This window comes from Salmo trutta, chromosome 29 (genome assembly GCF_901001165.1).
Source record: "Salmo trutta chromosome 29, fSalTru1.1, whole genome shotgun sequence".
In the NCBI taxonomy this organism is placed as follows: domain Eukaryota; kingdom Metazoa; phylum Chordata; class Actinopteri; order Salmoniformes; family Salmonidae; genus Salmo; species Salmo trutta.
Window position 1 is genome coordinate 14489892 of NC_042985.1, and position 27097 is coordinate 14516988.

The 27097-nt window shown below is 40.5% G+C and overlaps 1 protein-coding gene across 5 annotated transcripts in view; it reads right to left on the reverse strand.

Annotated features, from left to right (window-relative positions):
• LOC115166986 (protein unc-13 homolog C-like) overlaps positions 1-27097 on the reverse strand; it is a 223886-nt gene that overhangs the window by 71391 nt on the left and 125398 nt on the right. For 4 of the 5 annotated variants that reach the window (XM_029720976.1, XM_029720977.1, XM_029720975.1 and 1 more), the window contains 5 exons: positions 20147-20235; positions 19829-19969; positions 13238-13361; positions 11090-11149; positions 9842-9922 (listed from right to left, as the gene is read on the reverse strand). In XM_029720976.1, coding sequence (XP_029576836.1) covers positions 9842-9922; positions 11090-11149; positions 13238-13361; positions 19829-19969; positions 20147-20235 — 495 coding nt within the window. Of the gene's footprint in view, positions 1-9841; positions 9923-11089; positions 11150-13237; positions 13362-19828; positions 19970-20146; positions 20236-27097 lie in introns of those variants that run through there. The other variant, XR_003870418.1, reaches the window with a different exon arrangement.

Genomic DNA, 27097 nt, shown 5'->3' on the forward strand with positions numbered 1-27097 from the left:
CAACTCATTACAACCCTACTACCCTGTTAAAACAGTCACCACTCTACAACTATCCTTTAGGTAAACTCTCATTACAACCCTACTACCCTGTCAAAACAGTCACCACTCTACAACTATCCTTTAGGTCAACTCATTACAACCCTACTACCCTGTTAAAACAGTCACCACTCTACAACTATCCTTTAGGTAAACTCTCATTACAACCCTACTACCCTTTTAAACCGTCACCACTCTACAACTATCCTTTAGGTAAACTCTCATTACAACCCCTACTACCTGTTAAACAGACACCACTCTACAACTATCCTTTAGGTAATTCATTACAACCCTACTACCCTGTTAAAATAGTCACCACTCTACAACTATCCTTTAGGTAAACTCTCATTACAACCCTACTACCCTGTTACAACCCCGCTCAACCACTCTACACTATCCTTTAGGAAACTCTCATTACAACCCTACTACCCTGTTAAAACAGACACCACTCTACAACTATCCCTTTAGGTAAACTCATTACAACCCTACTACCCTGTTAAAATAGTCCCCCACTCTACAAACTATCCTTTAGGTAAACTCTCATTACAACCCTACTACCCTGTTAAAACAGTCACCACTCTACACTATCCTTTAGGTAAACTCTCATTACAACCCCCTACTACCCTGTTAAAACAGTCACCATCTAAACTATCCTTTAGGTAAAACTCTCATTACAACCCTACTACCCTGTTAAAACAGTCACCACTCTACAACTATCCTTTAGGTAAACTCTCATTACAACCCTACTACCCTGTTAAAACAGTCCCCAATCTACAACTATCATTTAGGTAAACTCATTACAACCCTACTACCCTGTTAAAACAGTCACCACTCTACAACTATCCTTTAGGTAAACTCATTACAACCCTACTACCCTGTTAAAACAGTCACCACTCTACAACTATCCTTTAGGTAAACTCATTACAACCCTACTACCCTGTTAAAACAGTCACCACTCTACAAACTATCCTTTAGGTAAACTCTCATTACAACCACCTACCCTGTTACAACAGTCAGCACTCTACAACTATCCTTTAGGTAAACTCATTACAACCCTACTACCCTGGTTAAAACAGTCACCACTCTACAACTATCCTTTAGGTAAAACTCAATACAACCCTACTACCCTGTTAAAACAGTCACCACTCTACAACTATCCTTTAGGTTAAACTCTCATTCCCAACCACTACTACACTGTTAAAACAGTCACCACTCTAAACATTCCTTTAGGTAAACTCATTACAACCCTACTACCTGTTAAAACAGTCACCACTCTACAACTATCCTTTAGGTTAAACTCATTACAACCCTACTACCCTGTTAAAACAGTCACAATCTACAACCTATCCTTTAGGTAAACTCATTACAATCCTACTACCCTGTTAAAACAGTCACCACTCTACAACTATCCTTTAGGTAAACTCATAACAACCCTACTACCCTGTTAAAGCAGTCACCACTCTACAACTATCCTTTAGGTAAACTCTCATTACAACCCTACCACCCTGTTAAAACAGTCACCACTATACAACTATCCTTTAGGTAAACTCTCATTACAACCCTACTACCCTGTTAAAACAGTCACCACTCTACAACTATCCTTTAGGTAAACTCATTACAACCCTACTACCCTGTTTAAAACAGTCACCACTCGACAACTATCCTTTAGGTAAACTCTCATTACACCCCTACTACCCTGTTAAAACAGTCACCACTCTACAAACTATCCTTTAGGTAAACTCATTACAACCCTACTACCCTGTTAAAACAGTCACCACTCTACAAACTATCCTTTAGGTAAACTCATTACAACCCTACTACCCTGTTAAAACAGTCACCACTCCACAACTATCCTTTAGGTAAACTCTCATTACAACCCTACCACCCTGTTAAAACAGTCACCACTCTACAAACTATCCTTTAGGTAAACTCTCATTACAACCCTACTACCCTGTTAAAACAGTCACCACTCTACAACTATCCTTTAGGTAAACTCATTACAACCCTACTACCCTGTTAAAACAGTCACCACTCGACAACTATCCTTTAGGTAAACTCTCATTACAACCCTACTACCCTGTTAAAACAGTCACCACTCTACAACTATCCTTAGGTAAACTCATTACAACCCTACTACCCTGTTAAAACAGTCACCACTCTACAACTATCCTTTAGGTAAACTCATTACAATCCTACTACCCTGTTAAAACAGTCACCACTCTACAACTATCCTTTAGGTAAACTCATTACAACCCTACTACCCTGTTAAAACAGTCACCACTCGACAACTATCCTTTAGGTAAACTCATTACAACCCTACTACCCTGTTAAAACAGTCACCACTCTACAGCTATCCTTTAGGTAAACTCATTAAAACCCTACTACCCTGTTAAAACAGTCACCACTCGACAACTATCCTTTAGGTAAACTCTCATTACAACCCTACTACCCTGTTAAAACAGTCACCACTCTACAACTATCCTTTAGGTAAACTCATTACAACCCTACTACCCTGTTAAAACAGTCACCACTCTACAACTATCCTTTAGGTAAACTCATTACAACCCTACTACCCTGTTAAAACAGTCACCACTCCACAACTATCCTTTAGGTAAACTCTCATTACAACCCTACCACCCTGTTAAAACAGTCACCACTCTACAACTATCCTTTAGGTAAACTCTCATTACAACCCTACTACCCTGTTAAAACAGTCACCACTCTACAACTATCCTTTAGGTAAACTCATTACAACCCTACTACCCTGTTAAAACAGTCACCACTCTACAACTATCCTTTAGGTAAACTCATTACAACCCTACTACCCTGTTAAAACAGTCACCACTCTACAACTATCCTTTAGGTAAACTCATTACAATCCTACTACCCTGTTAAAACAGTCACCACTCTACAACTATCCTTTAGGTAAACTCATAACAACCCTACTACCCTGTTAAAACAGTCACCACTCTACAACTATCCTTTAGGTAAACTCATTACAACCCTACTACCCTGTTAAAACAGTCACCACTCCACAACTATCCTTTAGGTAAACTCTCATTACAACCCTACCACCCTGTTAAAACAGTCACCACTCTACAACTATCCTTTAGGTAAACTCTCATTACAACCCTACTACCCTGTTAAAACAGTCACCACTCTACAACTATCCTTTAGGTAAACTCATTACAACCCTACTACCCTGTTAAAACAGTCACCACTCGACAACTATCCTTTAGGTAAACTCTCATTACAACCCTACTACCCTGTTAAAACAGTCACCACTCTACAACTATCCTTTAGGTAAACTCATTACAACCCTACTACCCTGTTAAAACAGTCACCACTCCACAACTATCCTTTAGGTAAACTCTCATTACAACCCTACTAACCTGTTAAAACAGTCACCACTCTACAACTATCCTTTAGGTAAACTCTCATTACAACCCTACTACCCTGTTAAAACAGTCACCACTCTACAACTATCCTTTAGGTAAACTCATTACAACCCTACTACCCTGTTAAAACAGTCACCACTCGACAACTATCCTTTAGGTAAACTCTCATTACAACCCTACTACCCTGTTAAAACAGTCACCACTCTTCAACTATCCTTTAGGTAAACTCATTAAACCCCCTACTACCCTGTTAAAACAGTCACCACTCTACAACCATCCTTTAGGTAAACTCATTACAACCCTACTACCCTGTTAAAACAGTCACCACTCCACAACTATCCTTTAGGTAAACTCTCATTACAACCCTACTACCCTGTTAAAACAGTCACCACTCTACAACTATCCTTTAGGTAAACTCTCATTACAACCCTACTACCCTGTTAAAACAGTCACCACTCTACAACTATCCTTTAGGTAAACTCTCATTACAACCCTACTACCCTGTTAAAACAGTCACCACTCTACAACTATCCTTTAGGTAAACTCTCATTACAACCCTACTACCCTGTTAAACCGTCACCACTCTATAACTATCCTTTAGGTAAACTCTCATTACAACCCTACTACCCTGTTAAAACAGACACCACTCTACAACTATCCTTTAGGTCAACTCATTACAACCCTACTACCCTGTTAAAACAGTCACCACTCTACAACTATCCTTTAGGTAAACTCTCATTACAACCCTACTACCCTGTTAAAACAGACAACACTCTACAACTATCCTTTAGGTAAACTCATTACAACCCTACTACCCTGTTAAAACAGTCACCACTCTACAACTATCCTTTAGGTAAACTCATTACAACCCTACTACCCTGTTAAAACAGTCACCACTCTTCAACTATCCTTTAGGTAAACTCATTAAACCCCCTACTACCCTGTTAAAACAGTCACCACTCTACAACCATCCTTTAGGTAACTCATTACAACCCTACTACCCTGTTAAAACAGTCACCACTCCACAACTATCCTTTAGGTAAACTCTCATTACAACCCTACTACCCTGTTAAAACAGTCACCACTCTACAACTATCCTTTAGGTAAACTCTCATTACAACCCTACTACCCTGTTAAAACAGTCACCACTCTACAACTATCCTTTAGGTAAACTCTCATTACAACCCTACTACCCTGTTAAAACAGTCACCACTCTACAACTATCCTTTAGGTAAACTCTCATTACAACCCTACTACCCTGTTAAAACAGTCACCACTCTACAACTATCCTTTAGGTAAACTCATTACAATCCTACTACCCTGTTAAAACAGTCACCACTCTACAACTATCCTTTAGGTAAACTCATAACAACCCTACTACCCTGTTAAAGCAGTCACCACTCTACAACTATCCTTTAGGTAAACTCTCATTACAACCCTACCACCCTGTTAAAACAGTCACCACTATACAACTATCCTTTAGGTAAACTCTCATTACAACCCTACTACCCTGTTAAAACAGTCACCACTCTACAGCTATCCTTTAGGTAAACTCATTAAAACCCTACTACCCTGTTAAAACAGTCACCACTCGACAACTATCCTTTAGGTAAACTCTCATTACAACCCTACTACCCTGTTAAAACAGTCACCACTCTACAACTATCCTTTAGGTAAACTCATTACAACCCTACTACCCTGTTAAAACAGTCACCACTCTACAACTATCCTTAGGTAAACTCATTACAACCCTACTACCCTGTTAAAACAGTCACCACTCCACAACTATCCTTTAGGTAAACTCTCATTACAACCCTACCACCCTGTTAAAACAGTCACCACTCTACAACTATCCTTTAGGTAAACTCTCATTACAACCCTACTACCCTGTTAAAACAGTCACCACTCTACAACTATCCTTTAGGTAAACTCATTACAACCCTACTACCCTGTTAAAACAGTCACCACTCGACAACTATCCTTTAGGTAAACTCTCATTACAACCCTACTACCCTGTTAAAACAGTCACCACTCTACAACTATCCTTTAGGTAAACTCATTACAACCCTACTACCCTGTTAAAACAGTCACCACTCCACAACTATCCTTTAGGTAAACTCTCATTACAACCCTACTAACCTGTTAAAACAGTCACCACTCTACAACTATCCTTTAGGTAAACTCTCATTACAACCCTACTACCCTGTTAAAACAGTCACCACTCTACAACTATCCTTTAGGTAAACTCATTACAACCCTACTACCCTGTTAAAACAGTCACCACTCGACAACTATCCTTTAGGTAAACTCTCATTACAACCCTACTACCCTGTTAAAACAGTCACCACTCTTCAACTATCCTTTAGGTAAACTCATTAAACCCCCTACTACCCTGTTAAAACAGTCACCACTCTACAACCATCCTTTAGGTAAACTCATTACAACCCTACTACCCTGTTAAAACAGTCACCACTCCACAACTATCCTTTAGGTAAACTCTCATTACAACCCTACTACCCTGTTAAAACAGTCACCACTCTACAACTATCCTTTAGGTAAACTCTCATTACAACCCTACTACCCTGTTAAAACAGTCACCACTCTACAACTATCCTTTAGGTAAACTCTCATTACAACCCTACTACCCTGTTAAAACAGTCACCACTCTACAACTATCCTTTAGGTAAACTCTCATTACAACCCTACTACCCTGTTAAACCGTCACCACTCTATAACTATCCTTTAGGTAAACTCTCATTACAACCCTACTACCCTGTTAAAACAGACACCACTCTACAACTATCCTTTAGGTCAACTCATTACAACCCTACTACCCTGTTAAAACAGTCACCACTCTACAACTATCCTTTAGGTAAACTCTCATTACAACCCTACTACCCTGTTAAAACAGACAACACTCTACAACTATCCTTTAGGTAAACTCATTACAACCCTACTACCCTGTTAAAACAGTCACCACTCTTCAACTATCCTTTAGGTAAACTCATTAAACCCCCTACTACCCTGTTAAAACAGTCACCACTCTACAACCATCCTTTAGGTAAACTCATTACAACCCTACTACCCTGTTAAAACAGTCACCACTCCACAACTATCCTTTAGGTAAACTCTCATTACAACCCTACTACCCTGTTAAAACAGTCACCACTCTACAACTATCCTTTAGGTAAACTCTCATTACAACCCTACTACCCTGTTAAAACAGTCACCACTCTACAACTATCCTTTAGGTAAACTCTCATTACAACCCTACTACCCTGTTAAAACAGTCACCACTCTACAACTATCCTTTAGGTAAACTCTCATTACAACCCTACTACCCTGTTAAACCGTCACCACTCTATAACTATCCTTTAGGTAAACTCTCATTACAACCCTACTACCCTGTTAAAACAGACACCACTCTACAACTATCCTTTAGGTCAACTCATTACAACCATACTACCCTGTTAAAACAGTCACCACTCTACAACTATCCTTTAGGTAAACTCTCATTACAACCCTACTACCCTGTTAAAACAGACACCACTCTACAACTATCCTTTAGGTAAACTCATTACAACCCTACTACCCTGTTAAAACAGTCACCACTCTACAACTATCCTTTAGGTAAACTCATTACAACCCTACTACCCTGTTAAAACAGTCACCACTCGACAACTATCCTTTAGGTAAACTCTCATTACAACCCTACTACCCTGTTAAAACAGTCACCACTCTACAACTATCCTTTAGGTAAACTCATTACAACCCTACTACCCTGTTAAAACAGTCACCACTCTACAACTATCCTTTAGGTAAACTCATTACAACCCTACTACCCTGTTAAAACAGTCACCACTCCACAACTATCCTTTAGGTAAACTCTCATTACAACCCTACTACCCTGTTAAAACAGTCACCACTCTACAACTATCCTTTAGGTAAACTCTCATTACAACCCTACTACCCTGTTAAACCGTCACCACTCTATAACTATCCTTTAGGTAAACTCTCATTACAACCCTACTACCCTGTTAAAACAGTCACCACTCTACAACTATCCTTTAGGTAAACTCTCATTACAACCCTACTACCCTGTTAAAACAGTCACCACTCTACAACTATCCTTTAGGTAAACTCTCATTACAACCCTACTACCCTGTTAAACCGTCACCACTCTATAACTATCCTTTAGGTAAACTCTCATTACAACCCTACTACCCTGTTAAAACAGACACCACTCTACAACTATCCTTTAGGTCAACTCATTACAACCCTACTACCCTGTTAAAACAGTCACCACTCTACAACTATCCTTTAGGTAAACTCTCATTACAACCCTACTACCCTGTCAAAACAGACACCACTCTACAACTATCCTTTAGGTAAACTCATTACAACCCTACTACCCTGTTAAAACAGTCACCACTCTACAACTATCCTTTAGGTAAACTCTCATTACAACCCTACTACCCTGTTAAACCGTCACCACTCTACAACTATCCTTTAGGTAAACTCTCATTACAACCCTACTACCCTGTTAAAACAGACACCACTCTACAACTATCCTTTAGGTAAACTCATTACAACCCTACTACCCTGTTAAAACAGTCACCACTCTACAACTATCCTTTAGGTAAACTCTCATTACAACCCTACTACCCTGTTACAACAGTCAGCACTCTACAACTATCCTTTAGGTAAACTCATTACAACCCTACTACCCTGTTAAAACAGTCACCACTCTACAACTATCCTTTAGGTAAACTCAATACAACCCTACTACCCTGTTAAAACAGTCACCACTCTACAACTATCCTTTAGGTAAACTCTCATTACAACCCTACTACCCTGTTAAAACAGTCACCACTCTACAACTATCCTTTAGGTAAACTCATTACAACCCTACTACCCTGTTAAAACAGTCACCACTCTACAACTATCCTTTAGGTAAACTCATTACAACCCTACTACCCTGTTAAAACAGTCACCACTCTACAACTATCCTTTAGGTAAACTCATTACAATCCTACTACCCTGTTAAAACAGTCACCACTCTACAACTATCCTTTAGGTAAACTCATTACAACCCTACTACCCTGTTAAAACAGTCACCACTCTACAACTTTCCTTTAGGTAAACTCTCCTTACAACCCTACTACCCTGTTAAGACAGTCACCACTCTACAACTATCCTTTAGGTAAACTCATAACAACCCTACTACCCTGTTAAAGCAGTCACCACTCTACAACTATCCTTTAGGTAAACTCTCATTACAACCCTACTACCCTGTTAAAACAGTCACCACTCTGCAACTATCCTTTAGGTAAACTCTCATTACAACCCTACTACCCTGTTAAAACAGACACCACTCTACAACTATCCTTTAGGTAAACTCATTACAACCCTACTACCCTGTTAAAACAGTCACCACTCTACAACTTTCCTTTAGGTAAACTCTCATTACAACCCTACTACCCTGTTAAACCGTCACCACTCTACAACTATCCTTTAGGTAAACTCTCATTACAACCCTACTACCCTGTTAAAACAGTCACCACTCTATAACTATCCTTTAGGTAAACTCTCATTACAACCCTACTACCCTGTTAAAACAGTCACCACTCTACAACTATCCTTTAGGTAAACTCTCATTACAACCCTACTACCCTGTTAAAAGAGTCACCACTCTACAACTATCCTTTAGGTAAACTCATTACAACCCTACTACCCTGTTAAAACAGTCACCACTCTAACACTATCCTTTAGGTAAACTCTCATTACAACCCTACTACCCTGTTAAAACAGTCACCACTCTACAACTATCATTTAGGTAAACTCTCATTACAACCCTACTACCCTGTTAAAACAGTCACCACTCTACAACTATCCTTTAGGTAAACTCATTACAACCCTACTACCCTGTTAAAACAGTCACCACTCTACAACTATCCTTTAGGTAAACTCATTACAACCCTACTACCCTGTTAAAACAGTCACCACTCTACAACTATCCTTTAGGTAAACTCTCATTACAACCCTACTACCCTGTTAAAACAGTCACCACTCTACAACTATCCTTTAGGTAAACTCTCATTACAACCCTACTACCCTGTTAAAACAGTCACCACTCTACAACTATCCTTTAGGTAAACTCTCATTACAACCCTACTACCCTGTTAAAACAGTCACCACTCTACAACTATCCTTTAGGTAAACTCATTACAACCCTACTACCCTGTTAAAACAGTCACCACTCTACAACTATCCTTTAGGTAAACTCTCATTACAACCCTACTACCCTGTTAAAACAGTCACCACTCTACAACTATCCTTTAGGTAAAGGGAGAGACAGATGGAGGGGGAGAGAGGGATGGATAGATAGAGCGAGAGCTCTCCATTACCTTGATGGTGGGAAGGACAAGGTCCATGGCTGCACACTGTCTTGGTGTCAGGCTACGGGCTTCCTCTCTGATCACATGGTCCTAGAGAGGAGAGAATAGAAAGAGATAGATTCATCAATAAATGTTTCCATAACATTCTTCTTAGAGAGGACACACACACACACACACACACACACACACACACACACACACACACACACACACACACACACACACACACACACACACACACACACACACACACACACTACCAGATTACATTTCAGATGTTTGCATATGATAAGATTGCTATGTACATTGTAATGGAAAACTGTAATTTATATGTTAATTTTAGGTATTATCAACAGTAAAAATGATGGAGCATTGTGGGAAAATTGCTGTATTTCAAAATTGCTGTATTTCAAATGGTAATGTAATTCCACCCAGAATACAGTACCGTATCTTTGGAGCGCCAAAAACATTTTGACCAGTAGTGGGTGCATGGTATAGTTGTTCCTTGCTCATTAACATATTTTGAGGCTTACTGTAATATATAAAATACATAATTTTACTTGCCACCGAGCTGCCTGTAAACTACTGTCAAATTCATGGCAACCCCTTTACAGTGTATTGTTATGGTGGTTCCTGAGATGGTAAACACATTGTGAGATCTGATCATTTGATTCAGCAGGAGAACACAGAAAAACAGTACAGACAGCGACAGTACAGTTGCTTGCAAATTGCTGCTCAACCATGGCGCATCACAGAGACAATACTGTCTCCCTATCTTTCTGCTGTGCATCTTTAACATGAGACTAGTGACTGTGATCAAAGAGTGTAACTGTGGGAATATCTTTTAATGTAGGAGTAGAGATACAGGGACTTCATTAAAAACAGTTCATCTGTGTTACAGATGGATTGGAAAGCAACCACGATTGCGTAATATGATGAAGACTTGACCAGTTTAGTCATGGGTTTATAGCATGAAGTGGAGTTGCATGACTAGGGTAGGAGAGGAGTGGGCTGTTTTAGCAGAGATTACCTCAATCTGGATGTAATCACTATGAGAACTAACCAACTAACACAGATCTACTGCTCTGGAGGACGTATGTTGTGTACTGTGTGGGACTAGTGATGGACTAGAGATTGCAAAAACCCAGAACTGCCTATTAAACTCTGTTTTTAACACAGTCTCTCACTCATTCTCTCTTTCTCTCTTTCTTTATTTCTCTCACACATACACACACTCATGGTGTGCCCCAGACCTACCTTGAGTTTGGATAGCTGTCCCAGGTCCTTGGCAGCACTGAAAATCATCTGGGCTCCTTGCTGTGAGGAGAAAAGACAGACAGGGTTATACTCTATATATACACCTTTGAAGCACTTACATACTGAATATAATGTGAAAGCAAACATGAAGGTGGTACTGTAAAGGATATTGTTTTTGTTGTTGTTGTTGTGTGTGTGTGTGTGTGTCTGTGTGTGTGTGTGTCTGTGGGCGTGTTTAGACCAGAAGTGTCTGTGGGTGTGTTTAGACCAGAAGTGTCTGTGGGCGTGTTTAGACCAGAAGTGTCTGTGGGCGTGTTTAGACCAGAAGTGTCTGTGGGTGTGTTTAGACCAGAAGTGTCTTTGGGCGTGTTTAGACCAGAAGTGTCTGTGGGTGTGTTTAGACCAGAAGTGTCTGTGGGCGTGTTTAGACCAGAAGTGTCTGTGGGCGTGTTTAGACCAGAAGTGTCTGTGGGTGTGTTTAGACCAGAAGTGTCTTTGGGCGTGTTTAGACCAGAAGTGTCTGTGGGTGTGTTTAGACCAGAAGTGTCTGTGGGCGTGTTTAGACCAGAAGTGTCTGTGGGCGTGTTTAGACCAGAAGTGTCTGTGGGCGTGTTTAGACCAGAAGTGTCTGTGGGCGTGTTTAGACCAGAAGTGTCTGTTGGCGTGTTTAGACCAGAAGTGTCTGTGGGCGTGTTTAGACCAGAAGTGTCTGTTGGCGTGTTTAGACCAGAAGTGTCTGTTGGCGTGTTTAGACCAGAAGTGTCTGTGGGTGTGTTTAGACCAGAAGTGTCTGTGGGCGTGTTTAGACCAGAAGTGTCTGTGAACGTGTTTAGACCAGAAGTGTCTGTGGGTGTGTTTAGACCAGAAGTGTCTGTGGGCGTGTTTAGACCAGAAGTGTCTGTTGGCGTGTTTAGACCAGAAGTGTCTGTGGGTGTGTTTAGACCAGAAGTGTCTGTGGGCGTGTTTAGACCAGAAGTGTCTGTGAGCGTGTTTAGACCAGAAGTCTCCACATGAATAGTAAAACATTTTCTTTCGACTAACTGGGGATATTTTGTTAGTCCCCACAAGGTCAAATGCTATTTCTAGGGGGTTTAGGGTTAAGGTTAGAATTAGTGTTAGGGTTAGAATTAAGTTTAGGGTTAGGGGTAAGGTTAGATTTTGAGGTAAAGGTTAGGGTTGTGATTAGGGGTTAGGGAAAATAGAATTTTGATCAGGAGAGAATTGTGTCCCCCCACAAGGTTAGTTATACAAGACTGTCTGTGTGTGTTTGAGAACATCCCTTCTGGGTGTTGTCAGCCTTGTCAGTGTTGCCTGTTGGAAAAGCAGGTTTGGATTTTCATTCCTCTATCCAGGCTTCACTAACATTTCCTGCATGACTGACACATAAAGAGAGGAGACACCATCTTGTCCGAACTTTGTAAATATCCTCTATGGTGTGTCTGTGTTTTGTACATATTCGTTTGTGGGAGTGTGTCGGTGTGTGCGCATTGACAGACTAGAGGATATTCCAGCCAGAGGTAGAGAGGTAGGCAACACTGGTCATGGAGTGTTGCAGATACTGTACTGTAGTGATTTTTCCATTAGATCGTTTTTTGTTTCAGTCCTGGGAGACCAGGTACAGTAGGTAGAATTTAGCCCAGCTCTGATATTGGCCAATTATCTCATTTGGTGCCTGCTGGGGGCAAGTAAACACTCCAGAACCACAGCTACCTACTCCTGCCCCAGTGTAAGAGGTTCTCCCATCACGGTTAGAATAGTTTAATGTCTTACAGTGGTCATTGAGAGGTGTGAGGACTATCTGTCTCTCCGTGGTGTTGTGTGTGTGTGTGTGTGTGCGTGCATGTGTGTTTATATATACAGTATCATCTTACAGTCTGGCAATTGAGAGGCGATAAGACTATCATTCTCTCAATGGTGTTAAAAAAATGTTTTGTATGTGTGTGTGTGTGTGTGTGTGTGTGTGTGTGTGTGTGTGTGTGTGTGTGTGTGTGTGTGTGTGTGTGTGTGTGTGTGTGTGTGTGTGTGTGTGTGTGTGTGTGTGTTTGGTGTGTGTGTTTGGTGTGTGTGTGTGTGTGTGTGTGTGTGTGTGTGTTTGGTGTGTGTGTGTTTGGTGTGTGTGTGTTTGGTGTGTATAACATAACATCTTACATTCTGGTCATTGAGAGGAGGTAAGACTATCATTCTCTCAATAGTGTTGAGGACGATCTTCCACAGTTCCTTCAGGACTCGTTTCAACACCGTCTTCTCACAGATCTTTGCAAATAAAATCAAACTGCAAAGAAGAGCAGAGCAGAGACAGAGCAGAGAGAGACAGAGCAGAGAGAGACATAGCAGAGAGAGACAGAGACAGAGATAGAGACAGAGACAGAGCAGAGCGGAACAGAGAAGAGACAGAGCAGAGCGGAACAGAGCAGAGAGAGACAGAGCAGAGGGGAACAGAGCAGAGAGAGACAGAGCAGAGAGAGACAGAGCAGAGAGAGATAGAGCAGAGAGAGACAGAGACAGAGAGAGACAGAGCAGAGAGAGATAGAGCAGAGAGAGAGAGAGACAGAGCAGAGCGGAACAGAGCAGAGAGAGACAGAGCAGAGAGAGATAGAGCAGAGAGAGGCAGAGACAGAGAGAGACAGAGACAGAGACAGACAGAGACAGACAGAGACAGAGACAGACAGAGACAGAGACAGACAGAGACAGAGACAGAGCAGAGACAGAGCAGAGCAGAGCGGAACAGAGACAGAGACAGAGACAGAGACAGAGACAGAGACAGAGACAGAGCAGAGACAGAGCAGAGCAGAGCGGAACAGAGACAGAGACAGAGACAGAGACAGAGCAGAGCCAACAGTCCAAGTCAGATGTAAAACCACAGCAGAAACACAATCATTAGACTTTCAAATCAACGTTTTTGAGATGTTTTGAGAGTTCTATAGTAGTCTAATGTCAAGATGAAACCCCATCCCACGACATCTGTTGTGTAGATCCAGCTATATGCCTCCAGCCCAAAGATAAGAATAGAGTAAACCAGGAAAAACAGGGAATTAGACAGTGCTTATCTTTTCAATTTATTTGTGATGAAGGCGTATAGCTGGATTTACACAACTGATGTCGTGGGATGTGCTTTCATCTAGAAATTAGACTACTTTAGAGGTCTGAAAACATCTGACAAACTTTCATTTATGAATGAAATGTCCCTTTAACAACGTTACAGACGTTACAAGCCACATACGTCACAGGGCCTATAGGAAGACAACAGGATCAAACACAATCATGGGTGAAGTTCAAAAAGCCATGATATGTGGAATAAATGCATCAGCTTCACGTGATAATCTCAGCGAATGGAAAGCTTTGGCTGAGGATTTTGTTTTGCATATTATTAAGAAGATTCTACAGTAATACCCCATTGGCCTCGATGTTGCCGTGAGTGTCTGAGAGAGAATCACACAGCTTATGCACACACACACACACACACACACACACACACACACACACACACACACACACACACACACACACACACACACACACACACACACACACACACACACACACACACACACACACACACACACACACTTTCAGGGATGGATGTCAGAGTAGAGAAGATAGCCTACAAGATAATGTTGGAATACATACAGCTAGCTCCCTGTTGAGTACTGGATTGAATATCAATATGGATGTTACCACTCTGAAGTAGAGAAACACCTACAACAATAACAACTGCACAAAGGCATGCAAGCACTCACACACACCTAAATACACTGAGAAACACATACCCTAACTAAATTCAAAGGGACACAAATAACACACACAGATGCTCGTACACACACATAAAAACACCTACATGTTTTTCATTGCCTGTGTGTGTGTGTGTGTGTGTGTGTGTGTGTGTGTGTGTGTGTGTGTGTGTGTGTGTGTGTGTGTGTGTGTGTGTGTGTGTGTGTGTGTGTGTGTGTGTGTGTGATTTTTGTGTATGTGATCCTCTACTGCAGGAGAAGTGGTAACATCAGTATTGATATTGAATCCAGTGTATCCATAACACCTCCAGACTGACTCATTATGATGTGGAATAGAGCCATATCATCCTGCCTTTCCACAGCATGGACCTACTCTAGACCTACTGTAAGGGAGTGCGTAACTGGCTGCAGGGAAGTCAGGCGCAGGAGAGCAGAAATGGGTAGCAAACGGAGCCCTTTATTGAGGCGAACAAAACACGGCACTCAGAAAACAAAATGCACATGGGTTACAATAACCCGTCACAAACCAGCCTGGAGTACCCATACGTTTACACCTAACAATTCCACACACAGACATGGGGGGAAACAGAGGGTTATATGCAAGACGAGTAATGAGGGAATGCAAACCAGGTGTGCGGGAAAACAAGACAAAACAAATGGAAAATGAAAGGTGGATCGGTGATGGCTAGAAGACCGGTGACGTCGACCGCCGAATGCCGCCCGAACAAGGAGAGGGACCGACCTCGGCGGAAGTCGTGACACCTACTAGGACTGGGATCATCAACTAGACTCTTGAGCTGATGGTCAGGGGGCCGGAACATTATTACAAATCATTTGTTGACTGCAAATTGGCCGCAAGAAGCTAAAACAGATACAATATTTAACTGAAACATAATAATATCAAACCTTGCTTACGTTTGTATACAATCACATATACAGCTAACTGCCACAATAATGGAAACACTTGAGTAAATTAGGGATGCAAAGTATATTGAAAGCAGGTGCTTCCACACAGCTGTGGTTCCTGAGTTAATTAAGCAATTAACATCCCATCATGCTTAGGGTCATGTATAAAAATGATTGGCTGGCCATTATTTTGGTTACCATGGCTTTGCCCCCAAAATATGACAATGATCCCATCCAAAGGACAAAAGTGGTAACTGCATGGTTGGATGAGCATGAAAACGATGTAAACCATATGCCATGGCTTTCTCAGTCACCAGATCTCAATCCAATTGAACACTTATGAGAGATTCTGGAGCGGCGCCTGAGACAGCGTTTACCACCACCATCAACAAAACACCAAATTATGGAATTTCTTGTGGAAGAATGGTATCGTATTCCTCCAATAGAGTTCTGGACACTTTATGAATCTATGCAAGGTGCATGGAAGTGGTTCTGGTTCGTGGTGGCCCAACACCCTATTAAGACACTTTATGAATCTATGCAAGGTGCATTGAAGTTGTTCTGGCTCGTGGTGGCCCAACACCCTATTAAGACACTTCATGTTTGTGTTTCCTTTATTTTGGCAGTTACCTGTATCTCTATTATGTGAGGGAATACTTTGGAACAGATTTCCACAATTATTATTATTAATGTTATTATTATTATTATTTTGCTCAGAAAAATTGGGGGGGCCAATAGGCCGAGAGTTGGGGAACCCTATAGTAGGCTAGCTGGTTACCTAACCCAAGGCTCTAACTAGAGGGCTGCAGAGATCAGAGATCGGGTCCCGACAGAGATCATTGCTGGGCGGTGGACATTTTTCTTGCTGCGGCTGGGAGCGGGCGGCCAGATCAGACAATTTTTGGATTGAAATGTTTTTGTTGTCCCACAGATTATTTGGAAGCGCTCGTCTTTCTGCTTTGTATGCTTTAACCTACCTACTGTATTAAAAGCACATCTTCGTTGCATTATTCACACACTCAGAATTCGCTGCATTAAGTTAAGTAGCCTCCCTCTCCTCTTCCAGTTGGGCGTGCAAGATCAAGTGTGCTGCAGCACCCCCTGATCAATCACAATTAAAAAACGATTTATAGATTTATATATATATATATATATATATATATACTGCTCAAAAAAATAAAGGGAACACTTAAACAAGATCTGAATGAAAGAAATAATCTTATTAAACTTTTTTCTTTACATAGTTGAATGTGCTGACAACAAAATCACACAAAAATAATCATTGGAAATCCAATTTATCAACCCATGGAGGTCTGGATTTGGAGTCACACTCAAAATTAAAGTGGAAAACCACACTACAGGCTGATCCAACTTTGATGTAATGTCCTTAAAACAAGTCAAAATGAGGCTCAGTAGTGTGTGTGGCCTCCACGTGCCTGTATGACCTCCCTACAACGCCTGGGCATGCTCCTGATGAGGTGGCGGATAGTCTCCTGAGGGATCTCCTCCCAGACCTGGACTAAAGCATCCGCCAACTCCTGGACAGTCTGTGGTGCAACGTGGCATTGGTGGATGGAGCGAGACATGATGTCCCAGATGTGCTCAATTGGATTCAGGTCTGGGGAACGGGCGGGCCAGTCCATAGCATCAATGCCTTCCTCTTGCAGGAACTGCTGACACACTCCAGGCACATGAGGTCTAGCATTGTCTTGCATTAGGAGGAACCCAGGGCCAACCGCACCAGCATATGGTCTCACAAGGGGTCTGAGGATCTCATCTCGGTACCTAATGGCAGTCAGGCTACCTCTGGCGAGCACATGGAGGGCTGTGCGGCCCCCCAAAGAAATGCCACCCCACACCATGACTGACCCACCGCCAGACCGGTCATGCTGGAGGATGTTGCAGACAGCAGAACGTTCTCCACGGCGTCTCCAGACTCTGTCACGTCTGTCACGTGCTCAATGTGAACCTGCTTTCATCTGTGAAGAGCACAGGGCGCCAGTGGCGAATTTGCCAATTTTGGTGTTCTCTGGCAAATGCCAAACGTCCTGCACGGTATTGGGCTGTAAGTACAACCCCCACCTGTGGACGTCGGGCCCTCATACCACCCTCATGGAGTCTGTTTCTGACCGTTTGAGCAGACACATGCACATTTGTGGCCTGCTGGAGGTCATTTTGCAGGGCTCTGGCAGTGCTTCTCCTGCTCCTCCTTGCACAAAGGCGGAGGTAGCGGTCCTGCTGCTGGGTTGTTGCCCTTCTACGGCCTCCTCCACATCTCCTGATGTACTGGCCTGTCTCCTGGTAGCGCCTCCATGCTCTGGACACTACGCTGACAGACACAGCAAATCTTCTTGCCACAGCTCGCATTGATGTGCCATCCTGGATGAGCTGCACTACCTGAGCCACTTGTGTGGGTTGTAGACTCCGTCTCATGCTACCATTAGAGTGAAATCACCGCCAGGATTCAAAAGTGACCAAAACATCAGCCAGGAAGCATAGGAACTGAGAAGTGGTCTGTGGTCCCCACCTGCAGAACCACTCCTTTATTGGGGGTGTCTTGCTAATTGCCTATAATTTCCACCTGTTGTCTATTCCATTTGCACAACAGCATGTGAAATTTATTGTCAATCAGTGTTGCTTCCTAAGTGGACAGTCTGATTTCACAGAAGTGTGATTGACTTGGAATTACATTGTGTTGTTTAAGTGTTCCCTTTATTTTTTTGAGCAGTGTATATATATATATATATATATATATATTTTGTTTACCATCACTGTTAGTGCACCAAAAAACTATTGTCAGCAGAGCAGGGAGAACAATACCCCCACACACAAAAATTCCTCATCCCACCCATCTTCCCGCGACCAAGAAATGAACCTATTTCTTTGTTATTTTTGTGCATTTTGATATTGCTTATAGGTTGCAAAATTGCTGTGATTATTGCTACTGCATGTGATCTGCGTCGTCACATAGGCCTGTGCCTAAAATAACATTCCAGGACTACAGTTGGGTTCCGGACCAGCTCCTGCTCTAGCAGGTGAGAGTCAGACATAAAGCCACGGGTGTGGGCAGGTGCGATATGAAAATCTGTGGGTTCGGGCAGGAGCAGGATGAATACATCAGTCCCATGCAGACCTCTAGCTCCAACCTCTAGGTTAACTGGTTAACTAACCCAAAGCTCCAACTTCTTGGCTAACTGGTTAACTGACCCAAAGCTCCAACCTCTAGCTTAACTGATTAACTAACCCAAAGCTACAACCTCTAGGGTAACTGGTTAACTAACCCAAAGCTCCAACCTCTAGGTTAACTGGTTAACTAACCCAAAGCTACAACCTCTAGGGTAACTGGTTAACTAACCCAAAGCTCCAACCTCTAGGTTAACTGGTTAACTAACCCAAAGCTCCAACCTCTAGGATAACTGGTTAACTAACCCAAAGCTCCAACCTCTAGGATAACTGATTAACTAACCCAAAGCTCCAACCTCTAGGTTAACTGATTAACTAACCCAAAGCTCCAACCTCTAGGTTAACTGGTTAACTAACCCAAAGCTCCAACCTCTAGGATAACTGGTTAACTAACCCAAAGCTCCAACCTCTAGGTTAACTGGTTAACTAACCCAAAGCTCCAACCTCTAGGTTAACTGATTAACTAACCCAAAGCTCCAACCTCTAGGTTAACTGGTTAACTAACCCAAAGCTCCAACCTCTAGGTTAACTGGTTAACTAACCCACAGCTCCAACCTCTAGGTTAACTGGTTAACTAACCCAAAGCTCCAACCTCTAGGTTAACTGGTTAACTAACCCAAAGCTCCAACCTCTAGGATAATGGCCACATGCATTCAGACACCTACTGAGTCTCACAATATGAATCCTCAGTAACTCCATGGTGAAAACAAACACCTACTTTTTATCCAGGAGTTGCATGAGGGTTTACTAACCTCTCAACTAACGGGTTACTAACCCAACCCTCTCAATTCTTGGCTAACTGGTTACCTCAATGTTAACTCAAGGGTGTAAACAGAAACCTACTATTTATCCAGGAGATAAATGGATATGCTACTGGATACTAACCTGTAAGCCAGCTGATAATATGCCTTTAGGGACCTACTTTTTATCCAGGAGGTCCATGAGTGGTCTGAGGACAGTCTCAGCATCCATGGCAGCGTTGCTCTTCCCTGCAGCACTCCCCTTCATCTGGACTAATTCCTGGTTCATCTGCTTTACACAGTCCTCAATCACCGGTTTGAAACTGGACAGGGAAATAACACAGGGTTAACAAAGATACACACATACCACAGATACACACATACCACAGATACACACAGACACACACAGATCCACACATAACACAGATACACACATACACACAGACCACAGACCACAGATAAACACAAACACAGACAGACACACACACACACACACACACCTGGAGCCGAAGACTGCACTGAGCTCATCAAGCACGATGTTGAGTTTGTTCTGCAGTTCCTTCAGTAGTTCACTGGCCTCAGCATCCAGCTGCAACATTAACAGGCAGGGAGATGACCATCATTAGCTGCTACATCAATACAGCATTATATCACTAACACCATACATCTCCATTATATCACTAACACTATACATCTCCACTATACATCTCCATTATATCACTAACACTATACATCTCCATTATATCACTAACACTATACATCTTCATTATATCAATAACACTATACATCTCCATTATATCACTAACACTATACATCTCCATTATATCACTAACACTATACATCTCCACTATATCACTAACACTATACATCTCCACTACACATCTCCATTATATCACTAACACCATACATCTCCATTATATCACTAACACCATACATCTCCATTATATCACTAACACTATACATCTTCATTATATCACTAACACTATACATCTCCATTATATCACTAACACCATACATCTCCATTATATCACTAACACTATACATCTCCACTATACATCTCCATTATATCACCAACACTATACATTTCCATTATATCACTAACACTATACATCTCCACTATATCACCAACACTATACATCTCCATTATATCACTAACACTATACATCTTCATTATATCACTAACACTATACATCTCCATTATATCACTAACACTATACATCTCTACTATATCACTAACACTATACATCTCCACTATACATCTCCATTATATCACTAACACTATAAATCTCCATTATATCACTAACACTATACATCTCCATTAAATCACTAACACTATACATCTCCACTATACATCTCTATTATATCACTAACACTATACATCTCCATTATATCACTAACACTATACATCTCCATTATATCACTAACACTATACATCTTCATTATATCACTAACACTATACATCTCCATTATATCACTAACACTATACATCTCCATTATATCACTAACACCATACATCTCCATAATATCACTAACATATACATCTCCACTATACATCTCTATTATATCACTAACACTATACATCTCGATTATATCACTAACACTATACATCTCCATTATATCACTAACACTATACATCTCCATTATATCGCTAACACTATACATCTCCACTATACATCTCCATTATATCACTAACACTATACATCTCCATTATATCACTAACACTATACATCTTCATTATATCACTAACACTATACATCTCCACTATACATCTCCATTATATCACCAACACTATACATCTCCATTATATCACTAACACTATACATCTTCATTATATCACTAACACCATACATCTCCATTATATCATTAACACCATACATCTCCATTATATCACTAACACTATACATCTTCATTATATCACTAACACTATACATCTTCATTATATCACTAACACTATACATCTCCATTATATCACTAACACCATACATCTCCATTATATCACTAACACTATACATCTCCACTATACATCTCCATTATATCACCAACACTATACATCTCCATTATATCACTAACACTATACATCTCCACTATATCACCAACACTATACATCTCCATTATATCACTAACACTATACATCTCCATTATATCACTAACACTATACATCTCCACTATACATCTCCATTATATCACCAACACTATACATCTCCATTATATCACCAACACTATACATCTCCATTATATCACTAACACTATACATCTCCACTATATCACCAACACTATACATCTCCATTATATCACCAACACTATACATCTCCATTATACATCTCCATTATATCACTAACACTATACATCTCTACTATATCACTAACACTATACATCTCCACTATACATCTCCATTATATCACTAACGCCATACATCTCCATTATATCACTAACACTATACATCTCCACTATACATCTCCATTATATCACTAACACTATACATCTTCATTATATCACTAACACTATACATCTCCATTATATCACTAACACTATACATCTCCATTATATCACTAACACTATACATCTCCACTATATTACTAACACTATACATCTCCATTATATCACTAACACCATACATCTCAATTATATCACTAACACCATACATCTCCATTATATCACTAACACTATACATATCCATTATATCACTAACACTATACATCTCCATTATATCACTAACACTATACATCTCCATTATATCACTAACACCATACATCTCCATTATATCACTAACACTATACATCTCTACTGTATCACTAACACTATACATCTCCACTATACATCTCCATTATATCACTAACACTATAAATCTCCATTATATCACTAACACTATACATCTCCATTATATCACTAACACTATACATCTCCACTATACATCTCCATTATATCACTAACACTATACATCTCCATTATATCACTAACACTATACATCTTCATTATATCACTAACACTATACATCTCCATTATATCACCAACACTATACATCTCCACTATATCACTAACACTATACATCTCCACTATATCACCAACACTATACATCTCCATTATATCACTAACACTATACATCTTCATTATATCACTAACACTATACATCTCCATTATATCACTAACACTATACATCTCTACTATATCACTAACACTATACATCTCCACTATACATCTCCATTATATCACTAACACTATAAATCTCCATTATATCACTAACATTATACACTCCATTATATCACCAACACTATACATCTCCATTATATCACCAACACTATACATCTCCATTACATCACCGACACTATACATCTCCATTATATCACTAACACTATACATCTCCATTATATCACTAACACTATACATCTCCATTATATCACCAACACTATACATCTCCATTATATCACTAACACTATACATCTCTACTATACATCTCCATTATATCACTAACACTATACCTCTCCACTATATCACCAACAATATACATCTCCATTATATCACCAACAATATACATCTCCATTATATCACTAACACTATACATCTCCACTATACATATCCATTATATCACTAACACTATACATCTCTACTATATCACTAACACTATACATCTCCATTATATCACCAACAATATACATCTCCATTATATCACCAACAATATACATCTCCACTAAATCACCAACACTATACATCTCCATTATATCACCAACACTATACATCTCTACTATACATCTCCATTATATCACCAACACTATACCTCTCCACTATATCACTAACACTATACATCTCCATTATATCACTAACACTATACATCTCTACTATACATCTCCATTATATCACTAACACTATAAATCTCCACTATATCACTAACACTATACATCTCCACTATATCACCAACACTATACATCTCCATTATATCACTAACACTATACATCTCCATTATATCACTAACACTATACATCTCCGCTATACATCTCCATTATATCACCAACACTATACATCTCCATTATATCACCAACACTATACATCTCCATTATATCACTAACACTATACATCTCCACTATATCACCAACACTATACATCTCCATTATATCACCAACACTATACATCTCCATTATACATCTCCATTATACATCTCCATTATATCACTAACACTATAAATCTCCACTATATCACTAACACTATACATCTCCACTATATCACCAACACTATACATCTCCATTATATCACTAACACCATACATCTCCATAATATCACTAACACTATACATCTCCACTATACATCTCCATTATATCACTAACACTATACATCTCCATTATATCACCAACACTATACATCTCCACTATATCACTAACACTATGCATCTCCATTATATCACTAACACTATACATCTCTACTATACATCTCCATTATATCACTAACACTATAAATCTCCACTATATCACTAACACTATACATCTCTACTATACATCTCCATTATATCACTAACACTATACATCTCCATTATATCACCAACACTATACATCTCCATTACATCACCGACACTATACATCTCTACTATGTCATTAACTCTATACATCTCCATTATATCACCAACACTATACATCTCCACTATACATCTCTACTATATCACTAACACTATACATCTCCATTATATCATCAACACTATTCATCTCCATTATATCACCAACACTATAAATCTCGACTATACATCTCATTATATCACTAACACTATACATCTCCATTATATCACCAACACTATACATCTCCATTATATCACTAACACTTTACATCTCCATTATATCACCAACAATATACATCTCCATTTTATCACCAACACTATACATCTCCATTATATCACCAACACTATACATCTCCATTATACATCTCCATTATACCACTAACACTATACCTCTCTACTATATCACTAACACTATACATCTCCATTATATCACTAACACTATACATCTCCATTATATCACCAACACTATACATCTCTACTATACATCTCCATTATATCACCAACACTATACCTCTCCACTATAACACTAACACTATACATCTCCATTATACATCTCCATTATACCACTAACACTATACATCTCTACTATATCACTAACACTATACATCTCCATTATACCACCAACACTATTCATTTCCTTTATATCACCAACACTGATTTTGGTCAGATGAGACCAAAATGGAGCTCTTTGGCATCAACTCAACTCGCCGTGTTTGGAGGAGGAATGCTGCCTATGACCCCAAGAACACCATCCCCACCGTCAAATACTTATTTCCCTCATTAAAATGCAAATCAATTTATAACATTTTTGACATGCGTTTTTCTGGATTTGTTTGTTGTTATTCTGTCTCTCACTGTTCAAATAAACCTACCATTAAAATTATAGACTGATCATTTATTTGTCAGTGGGCAAACGTACAAAATCAGCAGGAGATCAAATACTTTTTTCCCTCACTGTATGGCTCTGGTCAAAAGTAGTGCACTGTAAAGAATATGGTGCTATATCACTACATTACTATGGGCGGAATTCTGACTTGACATCTGACTTGATCTCATAACTCAAACATTTTTGCATGTTGAGTCTCTCATTGACATCAATGAATGATTTACAGCAGGTTCTGAGTTCTCAACCCTGAACATGGCCCTATGCCAACGCATCATTACTTCACTACATCAATATGTCAGTGTCCCAAATGGCACCATATTCCCAATATAGTGCACTCATTTTGACTAGGGACCATAAGGTTCCGATCAAAAGTAGTCCACTATGAAGGGAATAGGGTGCCATTTGAGATGCAACCTATGTCAGTCTCTCTGGCATGAAGGGGGACAGAGTTCAGACTGGATGAGACTGGGAGGGATGGGTGGATAGGATGGGGGTTAGGGTATGGGTGTGTCATGCCATGGAGGGGGGCAACAGCCACTTTAAGGAAGTGTCCCAAATGGCACCCTATTCCCTATATAGTGCCTCTGGTCAAAAGTAGTGCACTCTGTAGAGAATAGGGTGCCATTCGGGAGGCAGGATAAAGGTGTTTTAGGGCAAGAAGGTTTGGTGGAGACAGATAGATCCCCAACCCTCTGAATGTGTTTTAGAGCAGGTTTGGTGGAGACAGATAGATCCCCAATCCTCTGAATGTGTTTTAGAGCAGGTTTGGTGGAGACAGATAGATCCCCAAGCCTCTGAATGTGTTTTAGAGGGGAGATCTAATCTATCTGGGTGTGACTGTCTCTTCGTCACTCAGTCAGCTCACAGGACCCAGCCTCCCAACTCAACTCTCTGATAGTCAGTCAAGTACATGCTTAGTACGCGAAGCACATGTTGTGTCTGGCTCACCGTCCCCCCATTACTGGATGCCTCTGCAGTACCATGCCAGGAGGAGAGGACACTCCTAAATGTTCCCTATGTAGTGCACTATGGGCCCTGGTCAAAAGTAGTGCACTAATGTCTGTAGGGAATAGGGTGTAATGTGGGATATAACATCTATAGGGCCTGTCTGTGTATTCCAGGGTGTACTGAAAAGAGAACAGCGGGGCAGACAGCATCATTTAGAATGACTAAAGACTTTCTGACTGATATAAATTTGGTAAGACCGATTTAAGTTTCCCTGCATTAAAGTCCCCGGCCACAAGGAGCACCGCATCTGGCTGAACGTTTTCCTGTTTGCTTATGGCGGAATACAGCTCATTGAGTGCTGTCTTAGTGCCAGCCTCAGTCTGTGGTGGTATGTAGACAGCTACAAAAAATACAGATGAAAACTCTCTAGGTACATAATGTGGTCTACAGCTTATCATGAGATACTCTACCTCATGCGAGCAAAACCTCGAGACTTCCTTAGATATCGTGCACCAGCTGTTATTTACAAAAATACATAGTCCGCCGCCCCTTGTCTTACCAGACGCCACTGTTCTATCCTGCCGATACAGCGTATAACCAGCCAGCTGTATGTTGATAATGTCGTCGTTCAGCCACGACTCTGTGAAGCATGAGATATTACAGTTTTCAATGTCCCGTTGGTAGTTAATCTTCCGTGTAGGTCATCAATTTTATTTTCCAAAGATTGCACGTTTGCTAGCAGAATGGAAGGAAGTGGTGGTCTAGTCGATCGCCTACAAATTTTCAGAAGGCAGCCTGCCCTCCGGCCCCTTTTTCTCTGCCTTCTCTTCACGCAAATGACGGGGATCTGGGCCTGTTCCCGGAAAAGCAATATGTCATTCACGTCGGGCTCGTTAAAGGAAAAAAAGGATTCTGCCAGTTCGTGGTGAGTAATCACAGTTCGGAAGTTATCTTCATAAGACGGCAGCAGCAACATTATGTACGAATAAGTTTAAATATAAGTTACCCCAGATGGATTCCCCAGAGAGTTAGTTCTACAAAGCTTTTTGGCCCTAGCTTAGCCCTATTTTCATGCCAATG